General features: G+C 38.6%; 1 protein-coding gene across 1 annotated transcript; it reads right to left on the bottom strand.

The window, feature by feature from the left end:
• Nucleotides 1-4,235: 4,235 nt before the first annotated feature.
• On the bottom strand, nucleotides 4,236-15,604 carry LOC116311884. The gene is made up of 6 exons (XM_039614703.1): nucleotides 15,472-15,604; nucleotides 14,973-15,311; nucleotides 14,538-14,876; nucleotides 13,864-13,968; nucleotides 5,111-5,175; nucleotides 4,236-4,535 (listed from the first exon to the last, which is right to left on the bottom strand). The coding sequence occupies exons 1-6, from the start codon at nucleotides 15,512-15,514 to the stop codon at nucleotides 4,413-4,415; spliced, it is 1,014 nt and encodes a 337-aa protein (XP_039470637.1). The 5' UTR covers nucleotides 15,515-15,604; the 3' UTR covers nucleotides 4,236-4,412.
• Nucleotides 15,605-18,000: the final 2,396 nt, after the last annotated feature.

Below are 18,000 nucleotides of genomic sequence, written 5' to 3'. Positions count from 1 at the left end.
TAGGTGTGAATGTGTGAGTGAATGTGGCGTGAATGGTTGTCTGTCCCTGTGTGTTGGCCCTCACGACAGACTGGCGACCTGTCCAGGGTGTACCCGCCTCTCGCCCTATGACAGCTGGGATAGGCTCCAGCACCCCCAGCGACCCTGGAAAGGATAAGCGGAAGCGAATGGATGGATATATATATATATATATATACATATATATATGTACTGGCAGCACAGTATCAGTATATATATATATATATATGTACACCCAGCTCGCCCCTGCGGGCGGTTTATCCTTCAAGCTCGGGTCCTCTACCAGAGGCCTGGGAGCTTGAGGGTCAGAGATCTCCGATGTTGTTCCCGGGATCTACTGGAGCCACTTGCCTAGCTTGGGAGTCACCGCACCTAGTGCTCCTATTAATGTAACCCCTTCCGCCAGGGTTACTTATGTAGTAGCATTCCAACAACGCCCTGTTTTCGTCTCTTGCCCACTGATGACTGACTTCTTGTTCCAAAGGCATGTAGTCTAACCACTACGCTATCCAGCTGCTATATATACATATATCTATATATCTATATAGATATATATATATACATACTGTATATATCTATATATATATATATATATATATAGATAGATAGATAGATAGATATATATACATACTGTATATATATATATATATATATATATATATATATAGATAGATAGATAGATAGATAGATAGATAGATAGATATATATACATACTGTATATATATATATATATATATATATATATATATATATATATATATATATATATATATATATATATATATATATATATATATATATATATATATATATATATAGATAGATAGATAGATAGATAGATAGATATGTTAGTTAATTAATAATCGAGCGGAATCTTTCATGATTCAGGAGGTTAAATATGTGATATTTACTTTTATTTGACGACAGACCTAACTTAGCCTTAATATCCACAAGATATTTGACTAGTGTGATAAGTGTGATAAGAAAAAAGACATGACAGGTGTTATAGACCAAGATGAATGTTTTTTGGCTTCTTATGAGGTGAGTGTGGGGGACTAAAAAAACAATGTACACACCCACCAACCACACATGTGGTTAAACTGTACAACCTTTGATTTTTACACCCAGTTTAACTTAAACCAAGTCAGAGTTTATAATTTAAACTTAACCGAAAGGTCCTTAGACTCTTGACTTGGCTAAGCAAAGTGCTTCTTTTTAAAGTAGAAGCTTTTAACCCAGATTATTGTGAGCAAATACCACAATGTGCAGGACGAAACATGAATGATTCGAGCAGGCACGATCAATTATAGAAGGAAACCACACTGCTACAATGGAAATTCTCATAAAACAATTTTCATATCACAAGTGAAGCATATGCATACTATTTATGCAAACTGCTAGTGTCAAAACATGACTTGTGCTGTGGGAGGGGTTCAGCACGTTAGTTTCACACACCGAAACTAAAAATAAAAAGCAAATGAGAAAAAGATGCCCTCAGTGGATTCACACCTCATTCGGATCACACAAACTGCTGCTGGATATTTCTAATTTTAGAGATACTGCGCAAATGGAATAAAATAGTCTTGTATGTGCATTGAAGGACATATCCTGGTCAAAAATGACTCAAGGGTTCCTCACAGTGTTACTGGAGGCCAAGGTAATGCCATCCAGAGTAAGAATCCTGTTAGATATCATATTTCTAAGATTTTCAGGGCCGAGTACAATAACCTCAGTTTTATCTGAATTTAGAAGCAGAAAATTAGAGACCATCCAGGTCTTTATTAAGATATTCCTGCAGTTTAACTAATTGGTGGGTTTTATCTGGCTTCATGCATTGGGGTTTAGCAGGACAAGCATAGAGATGACTATGCATATCAGAGGCCAAAAGAAGATCATTTGTAACCTTCACTAAAGCTGTTTCTGTGCTGTGATAAGTTCTGAAACCTCAATAGAACTCTTTAAATAAACCATTCCTCTGCAGATAACTGCTTAGCTATTTTACAGCTACAGGGAGTGCAGAATTATTAGGCAAGTTGTATTTTTGAGGACTAATTTTATTATTGAACAACAATGAACCCAAAAAAACTCATCAATATCAAAGCTGAATGTTTTTGGAAGTAGTTTTTAGTTTGTTTTTAGTTTTAGCTATTTTAGGGGATATCTGTGTGTGCAGGTGACTATTACTGTGCATAATTATTAGGCAACTTAACAAAAACAAATATATACCCATTTCAATTATTTATTTTTACCAGTGAAACCAATATAACATCTCCACATTCACAAATATACATTTCTGACATTCAAAACAAAACAAAAACAAATCAGCGACCAATATAGCCACCTTTCTTTGCAAGGACACTCAAAAGCCTGCCATCTATGGATTCTGTCACTGTTTTGATCTGTTCACCATCAACATTCGTGCAGCAGCAACCACAGCCTCCCAGACACTGTTCAGAGAGGTGTACTGTTTTCCCTCCTTGTAAATCTCACATTTGATGATGGACCACAGGTTCTCAATGGGGTTCAGATCAGGTGAACAAGGAGGCCATGTCATTAGTTTTTCTTCTTTTATACCCTTTCTTGCCAGCCACGCTGTGGAGTACTTGGACGGCGTGTGATGGAGCATTGTCCTGCATAAAAATCATGTTTTTCTTGAAGGATGCAGACTTCTTCCTGTACCACTGCTTGAAGAAGGTGTCTTCCAGAAACTGGCAGTAGGACTGGGAGTTGAGCTTGACTCCATCCTCAACCCGAAAAGGCCCCACAAGCTCATCTTTGATGATACCAGCCCAAACCAGTACTCCACCTCCACCTTGCTGGCGTCTGAGTCGGACTGGAGCTCTCTGCCCTTTACCAATCCAGCCACGGGCCCATCCATCTGGCCCATCAAGACTCACTCTCATTTCATCAGTCCATAAAACCTTAGAAAAAATCAGTCTTGAGATATTTCTTGGCCCAGTCTTGACGTTTCAGCTTGTGTGTCTTGTTCAGTGGTGGTCGTCTTTCAGCCTTTCTTACCTTGGCCATGTCTCTGAGTATTGCACACCTTGTGCTTTTGGGCACTCCAGTGATGTTGCAGCTCTGAAATATGGCCAAACTGGTGGCAAGTGGCATCTTGGCAGCTGCACGCTTGACTTTTCTCAGTTCATGGGCAGTTATTTTGCGCCTTGGTTTTTCCACACGCTTCTTGCGACCCTGTTGACTATTTTGAATGAAACGCTTGATTGTTCGATGATCACGCTTCAGAAGCTTTGCAATTTTAAGACTGCTGCATCCCTCTGCAAGATATCTCACTATTTTTGACTTTTCTGAGCCTGTCAAGTCCTTCTTTTGACCCATTTTGCCAAAGGAAAGGAAGTTGCCTAATAATTATGCACACCTGATATAGGGTGTTGATGTCATTAGACCACACCCTTCTCATTACAGAGATGCACATCACCTAATATGCTTAATTGGTAATAGGCTTTCGAGCCTAGACAGCTTGGAGTAAGACAACATGCATGAAGAGGATGATGTGGACAAAATACTCATTTGCCTAATAATTCTGCACTCCCTGTACATAGATATAATTCTGATCATTTGTCAGTACAAATCTATATTTTTATAATATTTCTGACTGTCTGAGTCAAAACTGAATCGGGACCTTGTGAATCAGAATCAAATCAGTTATGGAAATCAGTGACGATACCCAGCCCTAACGGAACAGCTGAGACGCATTTTCTCATAACACCACGTGTCTGTGGCTTTCAAACCCTAAAGCGCACACGTCTTACTGAAAGCACTTTAACTAATCCTGAATAGAATCCTGCTCCTAACATAAAAAGTTAAAAAGCCCCATCTTATTTCCCCATGCACTTTGATATGAGATATTACACAATATGGTGTCTTGTAGTTTTTTTCAAGGTTAACTTTGACCTTTGACCTTTTTTATGTAAATATTTTGTATTTATGTGACCATGCCATTCAGTTTCAAGGTGTAAATAAGTAATATACTGCATTATGCTGAAGAAAAAATAACAAGTAATGTGTAATGCATTACTTTTTTGAATAATAAACCCAGTGCTAGGTACAATCAATATTGTTTATTTCTATTATTTTTTATGAAAGTATTTCCACATACTACAGTGAGCAGATAAGCAAGATACTATTTAGCTTTAAGTATAAAAAGCAAAAAAGTAAGACGTTACAAGAACATAAAGCATAAAAGCTACCAGTCTGCCATGCCATAAACATACACTGCATATATATTAAAAACTCTACCTATTTAATCATTATAGAATACATAAACAAGAATCCTGGGAAAAAAATCTTCATAAAGGCAATTAAAATAATTTTTCTTACAGCAAAAAACAAAACAAAAAAAACCCCACTGCATTTTTCACAGGGACAGCTTTTTACTGGCCCTCTCTGATGCTAGAGTATATGATGCACTCTGGTGACTCCTTACTCTTCCATCTTGAAGATTTTCTTGAGGGGAAATCCAGAGCCACGTAGTTTAATTCTACTTCTTCACCCTCCTGTAAATTATTAAGCAAAATTAACAAACATTTGAAAACATTTTTAAACACTCGGAACACATAAACACAAAAAACACAGAGAACAATGCACAGCCATTGTTTGTTTGTTTGTTTGTTTGTTTGTTTTGCCCTTAGACAACAATCTTGTTTGACATGACTTCATGTTTCCATGCAAAGGTAACTGCAGCTGTTTTATAACCATTCTCTAGTTACGATCATGAAAACGCATATCTAAAGTAGAGATATTACACTAAAGTAAACATGTCATTGTTTACTTTAAAGGACTTCTAGGTTTGGATGTCAGATGTGATTGATTACTAGACCATCATTTGACACCTACTTTTCAGATAATACCTAGTTTTTGTATCTTTTTTTCTGCACTTTCTTGTATTTCACAACATCAAACTGCTTCCTATTTCTTTTACAAAAAATTTAGCTTCCTCGTTCTGTGCGTTTCAACCTATCCAATATTGTGATCAAAGTCAAGTCATGCATTTCATTATAGATAGATGGCTATAGATGTGTGTGTGTGTGTGTGTGTGTGTGTGTGTGTGTGTGTGTGTGTGTGTGTGTACCTCATTGCTTATTTGGTTCGCAGGTGATCTTTCTTGTCCAACATCCCTAAAGACTGTTACTTTTCCTATTCATAGAAAGAAGACATTAACAATGTAAAAAAAAAAAAGATGATTTGTTTTAAGTGCTTGTCACGTCAAAATCAAGAACCATTTGTTTGAACATTTCCCCAATGCCAATTTTTGTTTTTGTTTATTTCTATACAGAATTGTGGTGAAAATGCTAGCAATAGTTTTAGAAAAAGAAAATTAGTTCAGAAAACTTCCATGAACTGCTAGGAATTAATCTGAAATTTAAATTTCTGGCAGTGGTGAAGTTTGACAATTCACCCCACAGAGTAGAGCTGAAGAGAAACATCACACAGAAAGGGCTAAAATATGCTTTAAATCCACAAATTGTGTTTAACATGACTGATTGGTTTAAAATATCATTTGTCGGGGGGGGGGCTTCCAGTATGGCGGCGAGCTGAGCGGACATGCGTTAACCTGCTCTGCTACCCTGTTGGCAAAATCCTGCTAAAATATTGTACTTGAGTAGGTGAATCACCCCTATTTCGACAAATAAACTTAGGGTTATGCCGGTGTGACAGAAGAAAGTCAGTCAAGGGCGGAACAAATCTCTCCAAGCTAAATTGTCGGACTTCACGAAGTCGAGGGCTAGCAAGCACTCATCAGCTAGCAGTGAGGCCATGGACTCCAGCGAGGCTAACGCTAGCGGGACTCCAGAGGTTAATGCGCCGGACAGAAGCAAGGATATGGCGGCGGGAGAGTCCTGCCCCACGTCGGCCATGATCCTGACCGCTATCAACAACATGAAAACAGAGTTTTCCACCAGGTTTGACGGCATATTGTCTGCTATATTGAGAGTGTGAGGAAAGACATTACTGACTGCGTAGAGCGCGTCACAGAAGCAGAAACTAGGATTTCAACAACTGAGGATAACATCGCCTCCCTCCAAACAAAAGTACAAGTCCTTGAAAATAAAAATAAAGATTTGGAGGACAAACTGCTGGACCTGGAGACAAGATCAAGGCGCTCCAATTTGAGGATGGTCAACCTACCGGAGGGAGTGGAGGGCGAGGACGCCTGTGCCTTTCTGGAGAGTTGGCTGCCGGATGCACTGGAGTTGCCGCAGGGGCATACAAAACTAACAGTGGAGAGGGCTCACAGAGTTGGGCCGAGAAACCACAACAATCCTGCACCCCGTACGCTGATAATGAAATTTCTCAGCTTCAAAGATAAAGAATTGGTGACGAGAGTGGCTAAATCTAAAAGAGAAGTACGATACAAGAACCAGACGGTGAGGTTTTACCAGGACGTGGCGGCAGGTGTCCACAAGAAACAGAAGGAGTTCGACGAGGCGAGGCGCCAACTCTGCACAATGGGACTCTGGTATGGCATCATTCCCCCAGCCCGGCTGATAGTGACATATAAGGAACGGTCCCTCATCTTTAATAACCACGTTGAGGCGGAGGGCTTCATCCAACGGATCAAGTCAAAAGAGGGATCAGACTGATGGTTAGGATACGATCTAAGTTTACAAAGCATAAGGTAACATTTGACCTGAGAATAAGAGCAGGATCAAGCCCAGCCGGCTCGGGTAGATCAAGCTGTAAGGTTAAATGTATGCTTGTGCCTAATAGCGCGTATTACACTGAATTTTCTATTAGTTAAAGTCATGTTACACTCTCTTCTGGGCTTAGTGCAGGATTAAAGCTCTACCCATATCTGTCTTCTAATTTAAAAAATAAGTAAATAAATAAAATACAAAAAGATTAAGAAGCCGAACGTATTTCTGCAACAAATGCAAATTGGTCAACTACAACTAAGTGGGGCTCAATCAAACCAGCAGACCACTTCTGATTAGTTTTGCTTAGAATTCTTGATTTGAAATGTGAAACGTGATTTCACCTATGGCAAAGAGGGGTGTTTATAAATGGATAAGAATTTAATATCTAACCTTGGTGGCATAGGAGGGTATGGTTAATGTTATAGTTAACAGTTGGATTGTTCGGTTTTACTAGTTCAGCTATACGGTGTCATCCTTGGGTGGGACTGTTAATTGCTACCTGGAAGCTTTAAATATCTGGGGAAGGAAATGCAGGTTAAAAGGCCTGGATATGGGTGACGGTGAGGGTATTTGGGTAGTTTCTGTTGTTAGTAATAGTATTTATGTTAGCTTTCTGTCTTTTTCTTTTTGTAATTTTTTTGACATATATTTTCACTTGTTTGGGGAATATAACTACACAACCTACAAGAAATGTCTAGTGAGATAAAAATCAAAATCACACCATGGAACTGCAGAGGGTTACGAAATCTGAAGAAAGTTAAACAAGTCATGAACAGAATAAAATTTTTGCAGTCTAACATTGTATTTCTTCAGGAAACACATCTGATGCATAATGAGGACTTGAAAATTAAGAGGAGGTGGAGAGGCAAGGTCTTGTCTGCATCGTTTAACTCTCAAGCGAGAGGGGTCACCATTTTGGTGCACGAATCCATACCACTCCAGGTAAACAAAGTCACCAAAGATAAATTTGGACGTTACCTTGTCATTCAAGGGAACTTACTAAATGAACAAATTATCTTGGCGAACATCTACGCTCCTAATACAGACGACCCTATCTTTTTTCAAAACTTATTCCTTATGTTGTCCTCTTTTCCTGGTAAATGTGAGGTGGCAGGCGATTTTAACTGTGTACTAGATGCGGTGAAAGATAGGAGCTCGGGAACCGAAGAGTCACACACCCGTAGTAGGGTAACTATACAGCACTTTATGAAGGAATTGAACTTAATAGATATCTGGAGGGAAGAAAATCCGGACGTTCTAAAGTTCTCATGTTATTCTGGTGCACACAGGTCATATTCAAGAATTGACTTCTTTTTAATATCTGCAGAGTTGAGACATAAAATCAAGGAATGCTCGTATGAGGCGATTCTAATCTCAGATCATGCTCCTAATTCATTGGTATATCAGGACTCAAAGCTTGTGAAAGATGCTAGGATTTGGCGTTGCAAACAAAAATGGTTGGCAGACCCTGGTTTTGTCTCGCTTTTGGAAGAACAAATTAGCCTCTATTTTGAAATGAATAAAACAGAAACTTCTGCAAGCATAAGATGGGAGGCTTTTAAGGCTTTTATTAGGGGCCAAATAATTAGCATCACTAGCTCTAAAGCAAGATTGACTCTCCAAAAGGCAAAACAGTTAGAGACAAAAATTAATGAATTAGAAAATGAATACTATCAAACAAGGTCCCCTGAAATACATCAAAATTTATTGCTGCTTCGGGCCCAATACAGTGAACTTTCTGCCTCAAAAGCTTTGGCCAGTCTGCTGTGACTTAAACAGTCCTTCTACGATCAGGGTGAAAAACCTGGGAAAGTTCTTGTGCGGCATCTCAAGCAGCTCCAGAGTGAAAGGGTTATTATCTCACTGCAAAATGAGCTAGGAGAAATTATTGTGGATCCAGCAGATATAAATGAATCCTTCAGGAAATATTATGAAGATCTTTACAGTTCAGAAATATCCAATGACCACTCGGAACTAAAAATGTTTTTAGATAAGATAAATATACCCAATATACCAGAAGACCTTAGGGCTATTTTGGAGAAAGATATCTCTGTCGAGGAATTATCTGCTGCAATCGATAGTATTAAATCGGGGAAAACCCCCGGACCCGATGGTCTCCCAATTGAAATTTATAAAAAAAATTTAAATATAAACTGTTGACTCCAATTTTAGAAATGTTTACAGAATCCTTTCAAAAGGGCACCTTACCACAGTCCTTGAGAGGAGCACTAGTTACTCTGCTCCCAAAGGCTGGCAAACCACACGATAAATGTGAAAACTGGAGACCCATCAGTCTGCTTAATGCGGATTTGAAAATACTTTGTAAAATCTTAGCCAAGAGAATCGAAGAAATACTACCTGAAATAATTGGGAGGGATCAGAATGGATTCATTCGGGGCAGACAAGGATTCCACCATGTCCGAAGGATTCTGAACATTCTTTATGACCAAAAAGGGGCTCGGGACACTGCTTTACTGTCACTTGATGCTGAAAAAGCATTCGACAGAGTGGAATGGCCCTATTTGTTTGAGACTCTGGTGCACTTTGGTCTGGGAGAGAATTTTTGTATTTGGGTAAGGTTACTTTATAAGGAATCATATGCACAGATCCTGACTAACAATAATATCTCAAAAACCATAAAAATAAATCGAGGGTGTAGGCAAGGGGACCCTTTGTCCCCACTGTTGTTCATTATAGCAATCGAGCCTTTGGCTATTGCAGTGAGATCCCACGATAGTATTTCTGGTATAACAATAGGACAGACAGAACATCGCTTAGCCTTGTATGCAGATGATTTAATTATTTTTCTTAAAAATCTTAACAAATCCATCCCGGCTCTGCTAGAACTGATTAAGAAGTTTGGTAAAATTTCTGGTTACAAGATCAATATGTCTAAAACATCCATTATGTTAATAAACCAATTAGATAGGGAAAACCCAACCTCTGTTGTTACTCAATTTAAGGTTGTTAATAGCTTTACCTATTTGGGCATCCAAATTGTTCCTTTGCTTTAGGATATCATAGAAATCAACTATAATTCAGTTATGCAAGATGTCTCAAACTCTCTGGATAGATGGACTGCTCTACCAATGTCATTAATGGGGAAAATAAATACTCTCAAAATGAATATACTCCCTAAACTGCTGTACTTATTTCAAAACTTGCCTCTGCCACCACCAAGCAATTTATTTTCTCAACTGAGGACACTCTTCATCAAGTTTTTATGGAAGAATAGACGCCCCAGGTTGCTCTCTATTGTATCTGCCTTACGATAGAGGAGGGCTTAAATGCCCAAACCCACTATGGTACTACTGGGCAGCGCAGCTGAGAACACTAATGTTTTACTATTCAGAAGAGAATGTGCCACTGTGGAGAGAGATGGAAGGGTATGCGCTGAATTTGCCATTTCCCATTTACCTATATTCGGCTAATCTTAAGAAACTCAAAAGAAACACCAAGAATCCCATGGTCAAAAGTATGATTGCGGTGTGGCATCAAGTTAAGACTCACCTCAATGTAGTTAATTCACTCTCAGTATTCAGCCCGATATGGGGAAATGATCATTTCCCCCCAGGACGGGGTGAAGGGGATTTAAATATGGGCTGAAAGGGGGTTACAAAAACAGGAGATCTTTACAATCCGGATAATAAACATTTACTGTCCTTTGATGAAATGGTTGTAAAGCATGACATAGCCCGCAGCCAGTTCTTTAGATATTTACAGCTGAGAGATTTTATTAGAACACAGCAAAACCAGTCCTTGTCCATTCCTGGCCTATCAACACTTGAAGAAATGATGTTGAAAGATTGCCAGGGAAGGGGCTTGATTTCCAAAATCTATAATGAACTGGTGGCCGCCTCTACAGAAACGTCCGTAAAGAAGCTTGAATGCTGGAGAGAAGACTTACAGGAGAATATCTCCCTTGAAGAGTGGGAGAGGGCTTGCGCCAGGGCACAATCACAAACAGTGAACACTCGTTTAAATCTCTTGCAGTACAACTGGTTAATGCGTACATATATGACTCCAGTCAAACTTAATGCTTTCTACAGTACCATCCCGAATGTTTGTGTAAAATGTGACGAGGAAAAGGGCACACTTCTCCATTGTTTGTGGCAGTGTCCTGAAATTAGGAAATTCTGGGAAGAAGTGAAACAATGTACTGAAGAAATATTAGAAATAAAACTGCATTTAGAACCAAAACTTTTTTTGCTGGGCATCTATCCAGCTAACTGTAATATAACAAGGAAACAGCAGCCCTATGTCTAAAAATAAGCGATGATGGCTAGGAGAGTGATTGCCATTACTTGGAAAGAGGTAGATAGACCGAGAAGAAGTAAATGGATTTCAGAGTTAACATCTACCCTGCCCTTGGAAAAGATCACCTACGCAATCAGGGGTAAGCAGCGATGCTTTGATAGCATCTGGGGCCCCTTCAAAAACTTCCTTGCTAATAAAGACTTGCCCCACTTGGTGGAAATTTTTGGGGAGGATTCATAGGTGGCCCTCTGCAGTCCATTTGGGAATATGTTTATTGCTTGACATTAAACAACTACTTTCTAGTTTACATTTAACATATACCTGTGAGGGTGCATAATTTACGGGAGATGCACACAGTTATTCCCCCCTTTTCCTTTTTTATTTTTTATTTTTTCCTTGTTTGTTTGTTTTGCTTTTGTGTGTTGTTTTTGTTGTTTTGTCGTTGATGGGTTTTTTTCTCATCCTCTCCTACATGGTGTTATGTGTATAAAGGCAGTATGTGTAGCTTGTAGTTTCTGTAAGTTTAGCTACTTGTTTTGTTACGCTTCATAGATGTGTACACTGCTATGTTCAAAATAAATAAAGACACTGTTGGAAAAAAAAATATCATTTGTCTTTTTTTTCCTGCAGCCACTTATGCAGAGAAGCCCAGACCTCCCTCTCCCCAGCCACTTCTCCAGTTTGTCCTTGGGAACGACACGTCCTGGATCTGCCCCGGGGCCTCATCCCAGTGCGACATGCCCGAACTACCTCAACTGGCTCCATTCAATGTGGAGAAGCAGTGGTTCTACTCTGAGCCCCTCCCGAATGGCCAAACTTCTCACCCCATCTCTAAGGAAGAGGCCAGCAATCCTTCGGGGGAAACTCATTTCCACCCCTTGCATTCACAATCTCGTTCTTTCGGTCACTACCCACAGCTCGTGACCATAGGTGAGAGTAAGGACGTAGATCGACCGGTAAATTGAGAGCTTTGCTTTTACATTCAGTTCTCTCTTCACCATAATGGACCGTTACAGTGTCCGCATCACTGCAGCCGTAGCACCAATCCGTCTGTTGATCCCTTCTCCCATCACTCGTGAACAAGACCCCGAGATCCTTAAACTCCTCCACTTGGGGCAGGAACTCATCCATGATCCGGAGTTGGCACTCCACCCTGTTCTGGCTGAGGACCATGACCTGAAATTCGGAGGTGCTGATTCTCATTCCGACCTCTTCACACTTGGTTCCTAACCGTTCCATCATCCGCAAAAAGCAGAGATGAGATTCTGAGACCACCCAAGTTAAAGCCTTCCACCACTTGGCTATGCCTAGCAGTTCTTTACGTAAAAATTACAAACCTGCTGACGAAGGACAGCCCTGTCAGAGTCCATCACCCACCAGAAATGAGTCTGACTTTTGCCAGTTATCCGGACCAAGCTCTTGAAACGGTTGTATAAGGATCAAATGGTGATCAAATTGGCTCAGATGAGGACTACCCCAGGAAAGAAAGACCAACAGTACGCGAATCAGGCCTTTATGGTCAAATAGCTGCTAAGAAACCACTTCTAAGGAAAGGCGACAAGCAGAAGAGATTTGTTTGGGCCAAGAAACACAAGGAATGGACATTAGACAAGTGGAGATCTGTGCTTTGGTCTGATGAGTTCAAATTTGAGATCTTTGGTTCCACGCCATGTCTTTGTGCAACGCAGAAAAGATGAACGGATGGTCTTTACATGCATGGTTGCCACTGTGAAGCATCGAGGAGAAGGTGTGATGGTGTGGGGGTGCTTTGCTGGTGATACTGTTGGGGCTTTGTTCAAAATTGAAAGCACACCAATCCAGCATGGCTACCACAGCATTCTAGAGCGACATGCAATCCCATCTGGTTTGCGTTGTTAGACATCATTAATTTTTTAACAGGACAATGACCCGAAACACACCTTCAGGCTGTGTAAGTGCTATTTGACCAAGAAGGAGAGTGATGGCCTGGCCTCCACAGTCACCTGACATAAACCCAATCAAGATGGTTTGGGATGAGATGGACTGCAGAATGAAGGCAAAAGGGCCAACAAGTGCTCAGCATCTCTGAGAACTCCTTCAAGACTGTTGGAGAACCATTTCAGGTGACTTCCTCATGAAGCTCATCGAGAGAATGCCAAGAGTGTACGAAGCAGTAATCAAAGCAAAGGGTGGCTTTTTTGAATCTAAAATATAAAACATGTTTTGAGTTATTTCACATTATATTTTTGTTTACTACATAATTCCATATGTGTTGATTTATTTATGGTTTTGATGCCTTCAGTGAGAATCTACAATGTAAATAGTCATAAAATAAATAAGAACTATTAAATGAGAAGGTGTGTCCAAACCTTCGACTGGTAGTGTATATAATGTGTTTCTCATGCTGATTTTCTTCTCTCCTAGACAACAAATTTGTTTATGTGGGTATAGTTTTTTTTTTATAAGTACATAAAAATGTATTTCTAAATAATTTTCTTTTATGAACTGAAATGAAGAAAAAGCTCTAACCGGTACCAGGATAGAAGGCAACATCACCATTACCCCTAGTTAGCTATCATTCAAGACACCAATTTTACTATAATTTAAGATATTCATTTTATATGTTTGGCATTAGTATTAGCTTTTAATGTTTTACCTTGTTATTGTTAGTGCATTTAATTCATTTATTAACTTTTGTTTTTTGGGCACATGAGAGCACATGAATAAATCACTAATGCAACATCTGTAAGTAATATCAGCCATACTGGGTACCACTCCTGTCAGCTAAGAACAGGAAACTGACATTACAGCTCAGTAAATAGCAAAATAAATAAATTGCTGGGGAATGTTTCCAGCATTAAGTGTTAATATATATTAAATATCTTTGTGAAATAAATATATCTTCAAGTGTATGTATATATAGTTATATATTATATTGTGAATAATTTACCTTTGCCATGTTCACAAGGTTTTTTCTTTCTGGTGAAAACCAGTGCAAAATTCACAAGCACGGAGCAGGTCAGCAGTGCCCCGAGCACAGTAATGACCGGGAATTCTAGAATGAGAAAACATTGCAGCAGACAGTTAACATCTCTGCATTTAAGAAGCAAAAGCCAAAAACAAAAGCATTTAGGACTGCAACTACTTTATTGAATTTCCTAGTTATGTGGTACTTCAGTGATAAATTATCATAAGTTAAATTGGATGTTTATCTTTTTTTATGCATCCAGCAATAGCTTACATATCACAAGTTCAATGGTAATTTTAAAAAACTGCAGTTAATGACAAAATGGTTGCATACAATATTATTCTCTGCAACCTCAAATGCACTTTTCATTCTTTACACACAAGAATTAATTAAGATTAACGGGTTGGCAAGCTATGTTAACTTTAAAGTGAGATTGTCATGAACCTGACTATATAACCTTGGAAACATAAGCTGTATAAATAACCCACTCAGTATCAGGCTATCTTATGTTAAAGTATTTTGAGCTGTTAGCACTTCTAGTCGATCTAACTCAAATTAGTTTTAGAGGCCTGAGAATATCTCTTGCTTATTCACACACAAACTCACAGGAATTAGAAATTATAAATAAAGATTTTAATGATACTTTAAATACATACCTATCTCCACTTTAGTTTCTTTACCAAACAGGATCTCTCCACATGTGTCCACCGCACAGTAGTCCAGCCCAGCATCAGGTAAATTTGTTATAGTATTGGACAGAGTGTAGTCACATCTCCCATCCTCTTTTTTTTTTATACTGCCATGGTAAATGATACCTGGATAGGATTCTGATGCACCTTTAAACCAGTGCACTTTGTCTTCATCTGGGGACTGATGTTTGTCATTTTTGTTCTTAGAGAGGAGCGAACACTGTAGAGTCTTTGTTTCACTCAGCTGGACTGAATTCACATCTGGAGTTTGTTTCACAGTGATAGATTTTTGCTGGGTTTTAGGATCTGTGTGATTCACATAAAGACATTTATTGGTATTAATTGTAATTGTTTGGGTTTAGACACCATTATGACATAAACGATAAAATGAATATGTTTTACCATTTACTGCCAAAATTGTGCCATTAATAAAGCTAACACTGAATGATGATCCTGCTTGACAGAAGTATGTTGCTTCATCTTCTTTGCTTACATTTCTTATGGTAAGAGAACGCACATTACCCACTTTTGTGGCACTGAATCTTGAGTTGTTAAACTGTTGTGAAATTTGCCCAAAACTTCCTTTAGCAACTGTTTGAACCATATATCCAAAATTCAGCTTAAACCAGTAAAACAACCTTGGATCACTTCCAAAGATTGCACATGTCAGAGTCACATTATCTCCAAGTTTAGCCACAGTTAAAGAGATCTGCTGAGGAACCTCGTTTATTTCAGTCACAGCTAAAGAAAAGAGACAAACAGTAACAGTTAGAACACAAGAGAAAAACTTTTTAAAAAGAGGTATAATCATCATGTAATGTAAAATATTACAAAGCCTCATATATTTTGTTTTATAATTTTTAAATTGATACATCTGACAGTGCAGAAGAAATAAACTCACACAATGTACTTAGAAGAATCAAAGAAACCAGCCTTCCGATCATTGTGGTACCTCAGCCTTCTCTTGCACAACTGATGTCTTCCCACTCAAAGGAAGATTTTGTGACAAGCTGATCAAGGTTTACACAGTCGACACTGTAGCGATTGGCTGAAGCACAGACAATGCACTTCCTGTAAAATTTAGCAAACCATTTACAGTGAATCTAGGCGCTAATCATCACTTTTTATCACTTCTAATGATGATTCTGCACGATCAAAAACATAATATCAGTATGGAAATACAGGTAGAAAATTACACATAAATATGACTGAAATTTGCATTTGAAAACAAATGTTGTCCGTTTGTAATGTCCAATTTGTCATTTTAAGCATGTGATGCTAAATATGCTTTATATTTAGCACAACTCAAAAAAGAAAAGGTCAAATAGTTATTAGCTGTAGTTGTCATTATTAATCTTGTATCATTAAAGTAAACCAATAATTAACTCATATCATTATAGAAACCTGTTTTTAAAAACTAAAACCTGGTGTTAGAACAAAGAACATTTCTCAGCACAGTGCTTTTTCTAACATAAATTTACTAAAATAATTATGTTGTTATGTGTTGCTCAGGTACATTTCATTTCAAATTGTAATGCAATTCCCCAATTGGATTACACTTGATCTGCTAGTTTCCATCTACCTTTTAGCTTCCAATTATTGTATCCAATTATTGCATTTGATTGTCTTGTAAATTTAATTATGAAAAGAGAAAATTAGTGAAGTTAAAATTAATCATACACAAGAATGACAGGGATCACCTGTTAGCTGTACTTTTACAGAGTGAAAAAAAAAAACATTTGTGAGTGGTCTGAATACTTCACAACTGCTAAAAGAAGCATGTTGTGATTTTGCTAGCAATAAAAGAACACTTTAATCTATTTTCTGTTTACACTGGCCATCTTCTAGTCAAATGCCATCAACTCGGCCCTGAAAATCTTAGAAATATGGTATCTAAGCAGATTCTTACTCTGGATGGCATTACCTTGGCCTCCAGTAATGCTGTGAGGAACCTTGGAGTCATTTGTGACCAGGACATGTCCTTTAATGCACATATTAAACAAATATGTAAGACTGCTTTCTTCCATTTGCGCAACATCTCTAAAATTAGAAATATCCTGTCTCAGAGTGACACTGAAAAACTAGTTCATGCATTTATTACTTCCAGGCTGGACTACTGTAATTCTTTATTATCAGGATGTCCTAAAAACTCGCTGAAAAGCCTTCAGCTGATCCAAAATGCTGCAGCAAGAGTACTGACAGGGACTAGAAAGAGAGAGCATATTTCTCCTGTTTTGGCTTCCCTTCATTGGCTTCCTGTTAAATCCAGAATTGAATTCAAAATCCTGCTCCTCACATACAAGGTCTTAAATAATCAGGCCCCATCTTATCTTAATGACCTTGTAGTACCATATCACCCTATTAGAGCACTTCGCTCCCACACTGCAGGCCTACTTGTTGTTCCTAGAGTATTTAAAAGTAGAATGGGAGGAGAGCCTTCAGTTTTCAGGCCCCTCTTCTGTGGAACCAGCTTCCAGTTTGGATTCGGAGACAGACACCATCTCTACTTTCAAGATTAGGGTTAAAACTTTCCTTTTGCTAAAGCATATAGTTAGGGCTGGACCAGGTGACCCTGAATCCTCCCTTAGTTATGCTGCAATAGACGTGAGGCTGCCGGGATTCCCATGATGCATTGAGTTTTTCCTTTCCAGTCACCTTTCTCACTCACTATGTGTTAATAGACCTCTCTGCATCGAATCATATCTGTTATTAACCTCTGTCTCTCTTCCACAGCATGTCTTTATCCTGTTTTCCTTCTTTCACCCCAACCGGTCGCAGCAGATGGCCGCCCCTCCCTGAGCCTGGTTCTGCGGAGGTTTCTTCCTGTTAAAGGGAGTTTTCCTTCCCACTGTCGCCAAAGTGCTTGCTCATAGGGGTCATATGATTGTTGGGTTTTTCTCTGTATTTATTATTGTGCAATCTATTGTACAATATAAAGCATATGAGGCGACATTTGTTGTGATTTGGCGCTATATAAATAAAATTGAATTGAATTGAATTGAACTAGACTCAAATCAAAGTCAGTGTTGTTTAAAACCAAAAGATCTAAGCGGTAAAATTTTGCCTCACTCTCAAATATCAATGACCAACAATGACCATGTTTTTTTTTGTTTGTTTGTTTTTTCGTGACATTGAAGCCAAGTACTTACAGCAGAAGAAGAGGCAGTTTTTTGACTAATTCTCTGTGAGGTGAGAAATAATGAAGGAAAATATGAAAAGAGGTCACAACAGACCTGCTACTGATTGTTTTGATAAAAACTGACTGCAGGAAGTGTATGCTGTGTGCAGCTTAGTGTCCTACAAATCAGATTTTTTTTAATTAGTCCTATATATTTCGCAAGTTATTGACCCTAAAATGCAAATCACAATTTCCACAAGTTATAGGACATGCAAATGAAACCAGCCCCATTCACATTGTCATGGTCCTGGC

Source organism: Oreochromis aureus, linkage group 2 (assembly GCF_013358895.1).
Source record: "Oreochromis aureus strain Israel breed Guangdong linkage group 2, ZZ_aureus, whole genome shotgun sequence".
Taxonomy (NCBI): Eukaryota; Metazoa; Chordata; class Actinopteri; order Cichliformes; family Cichlidae; genus Oreochromis; species Oreochromis aureus.
This window is presented reverse-complemented; position numbering and strand designations above follow the sequence as displayed.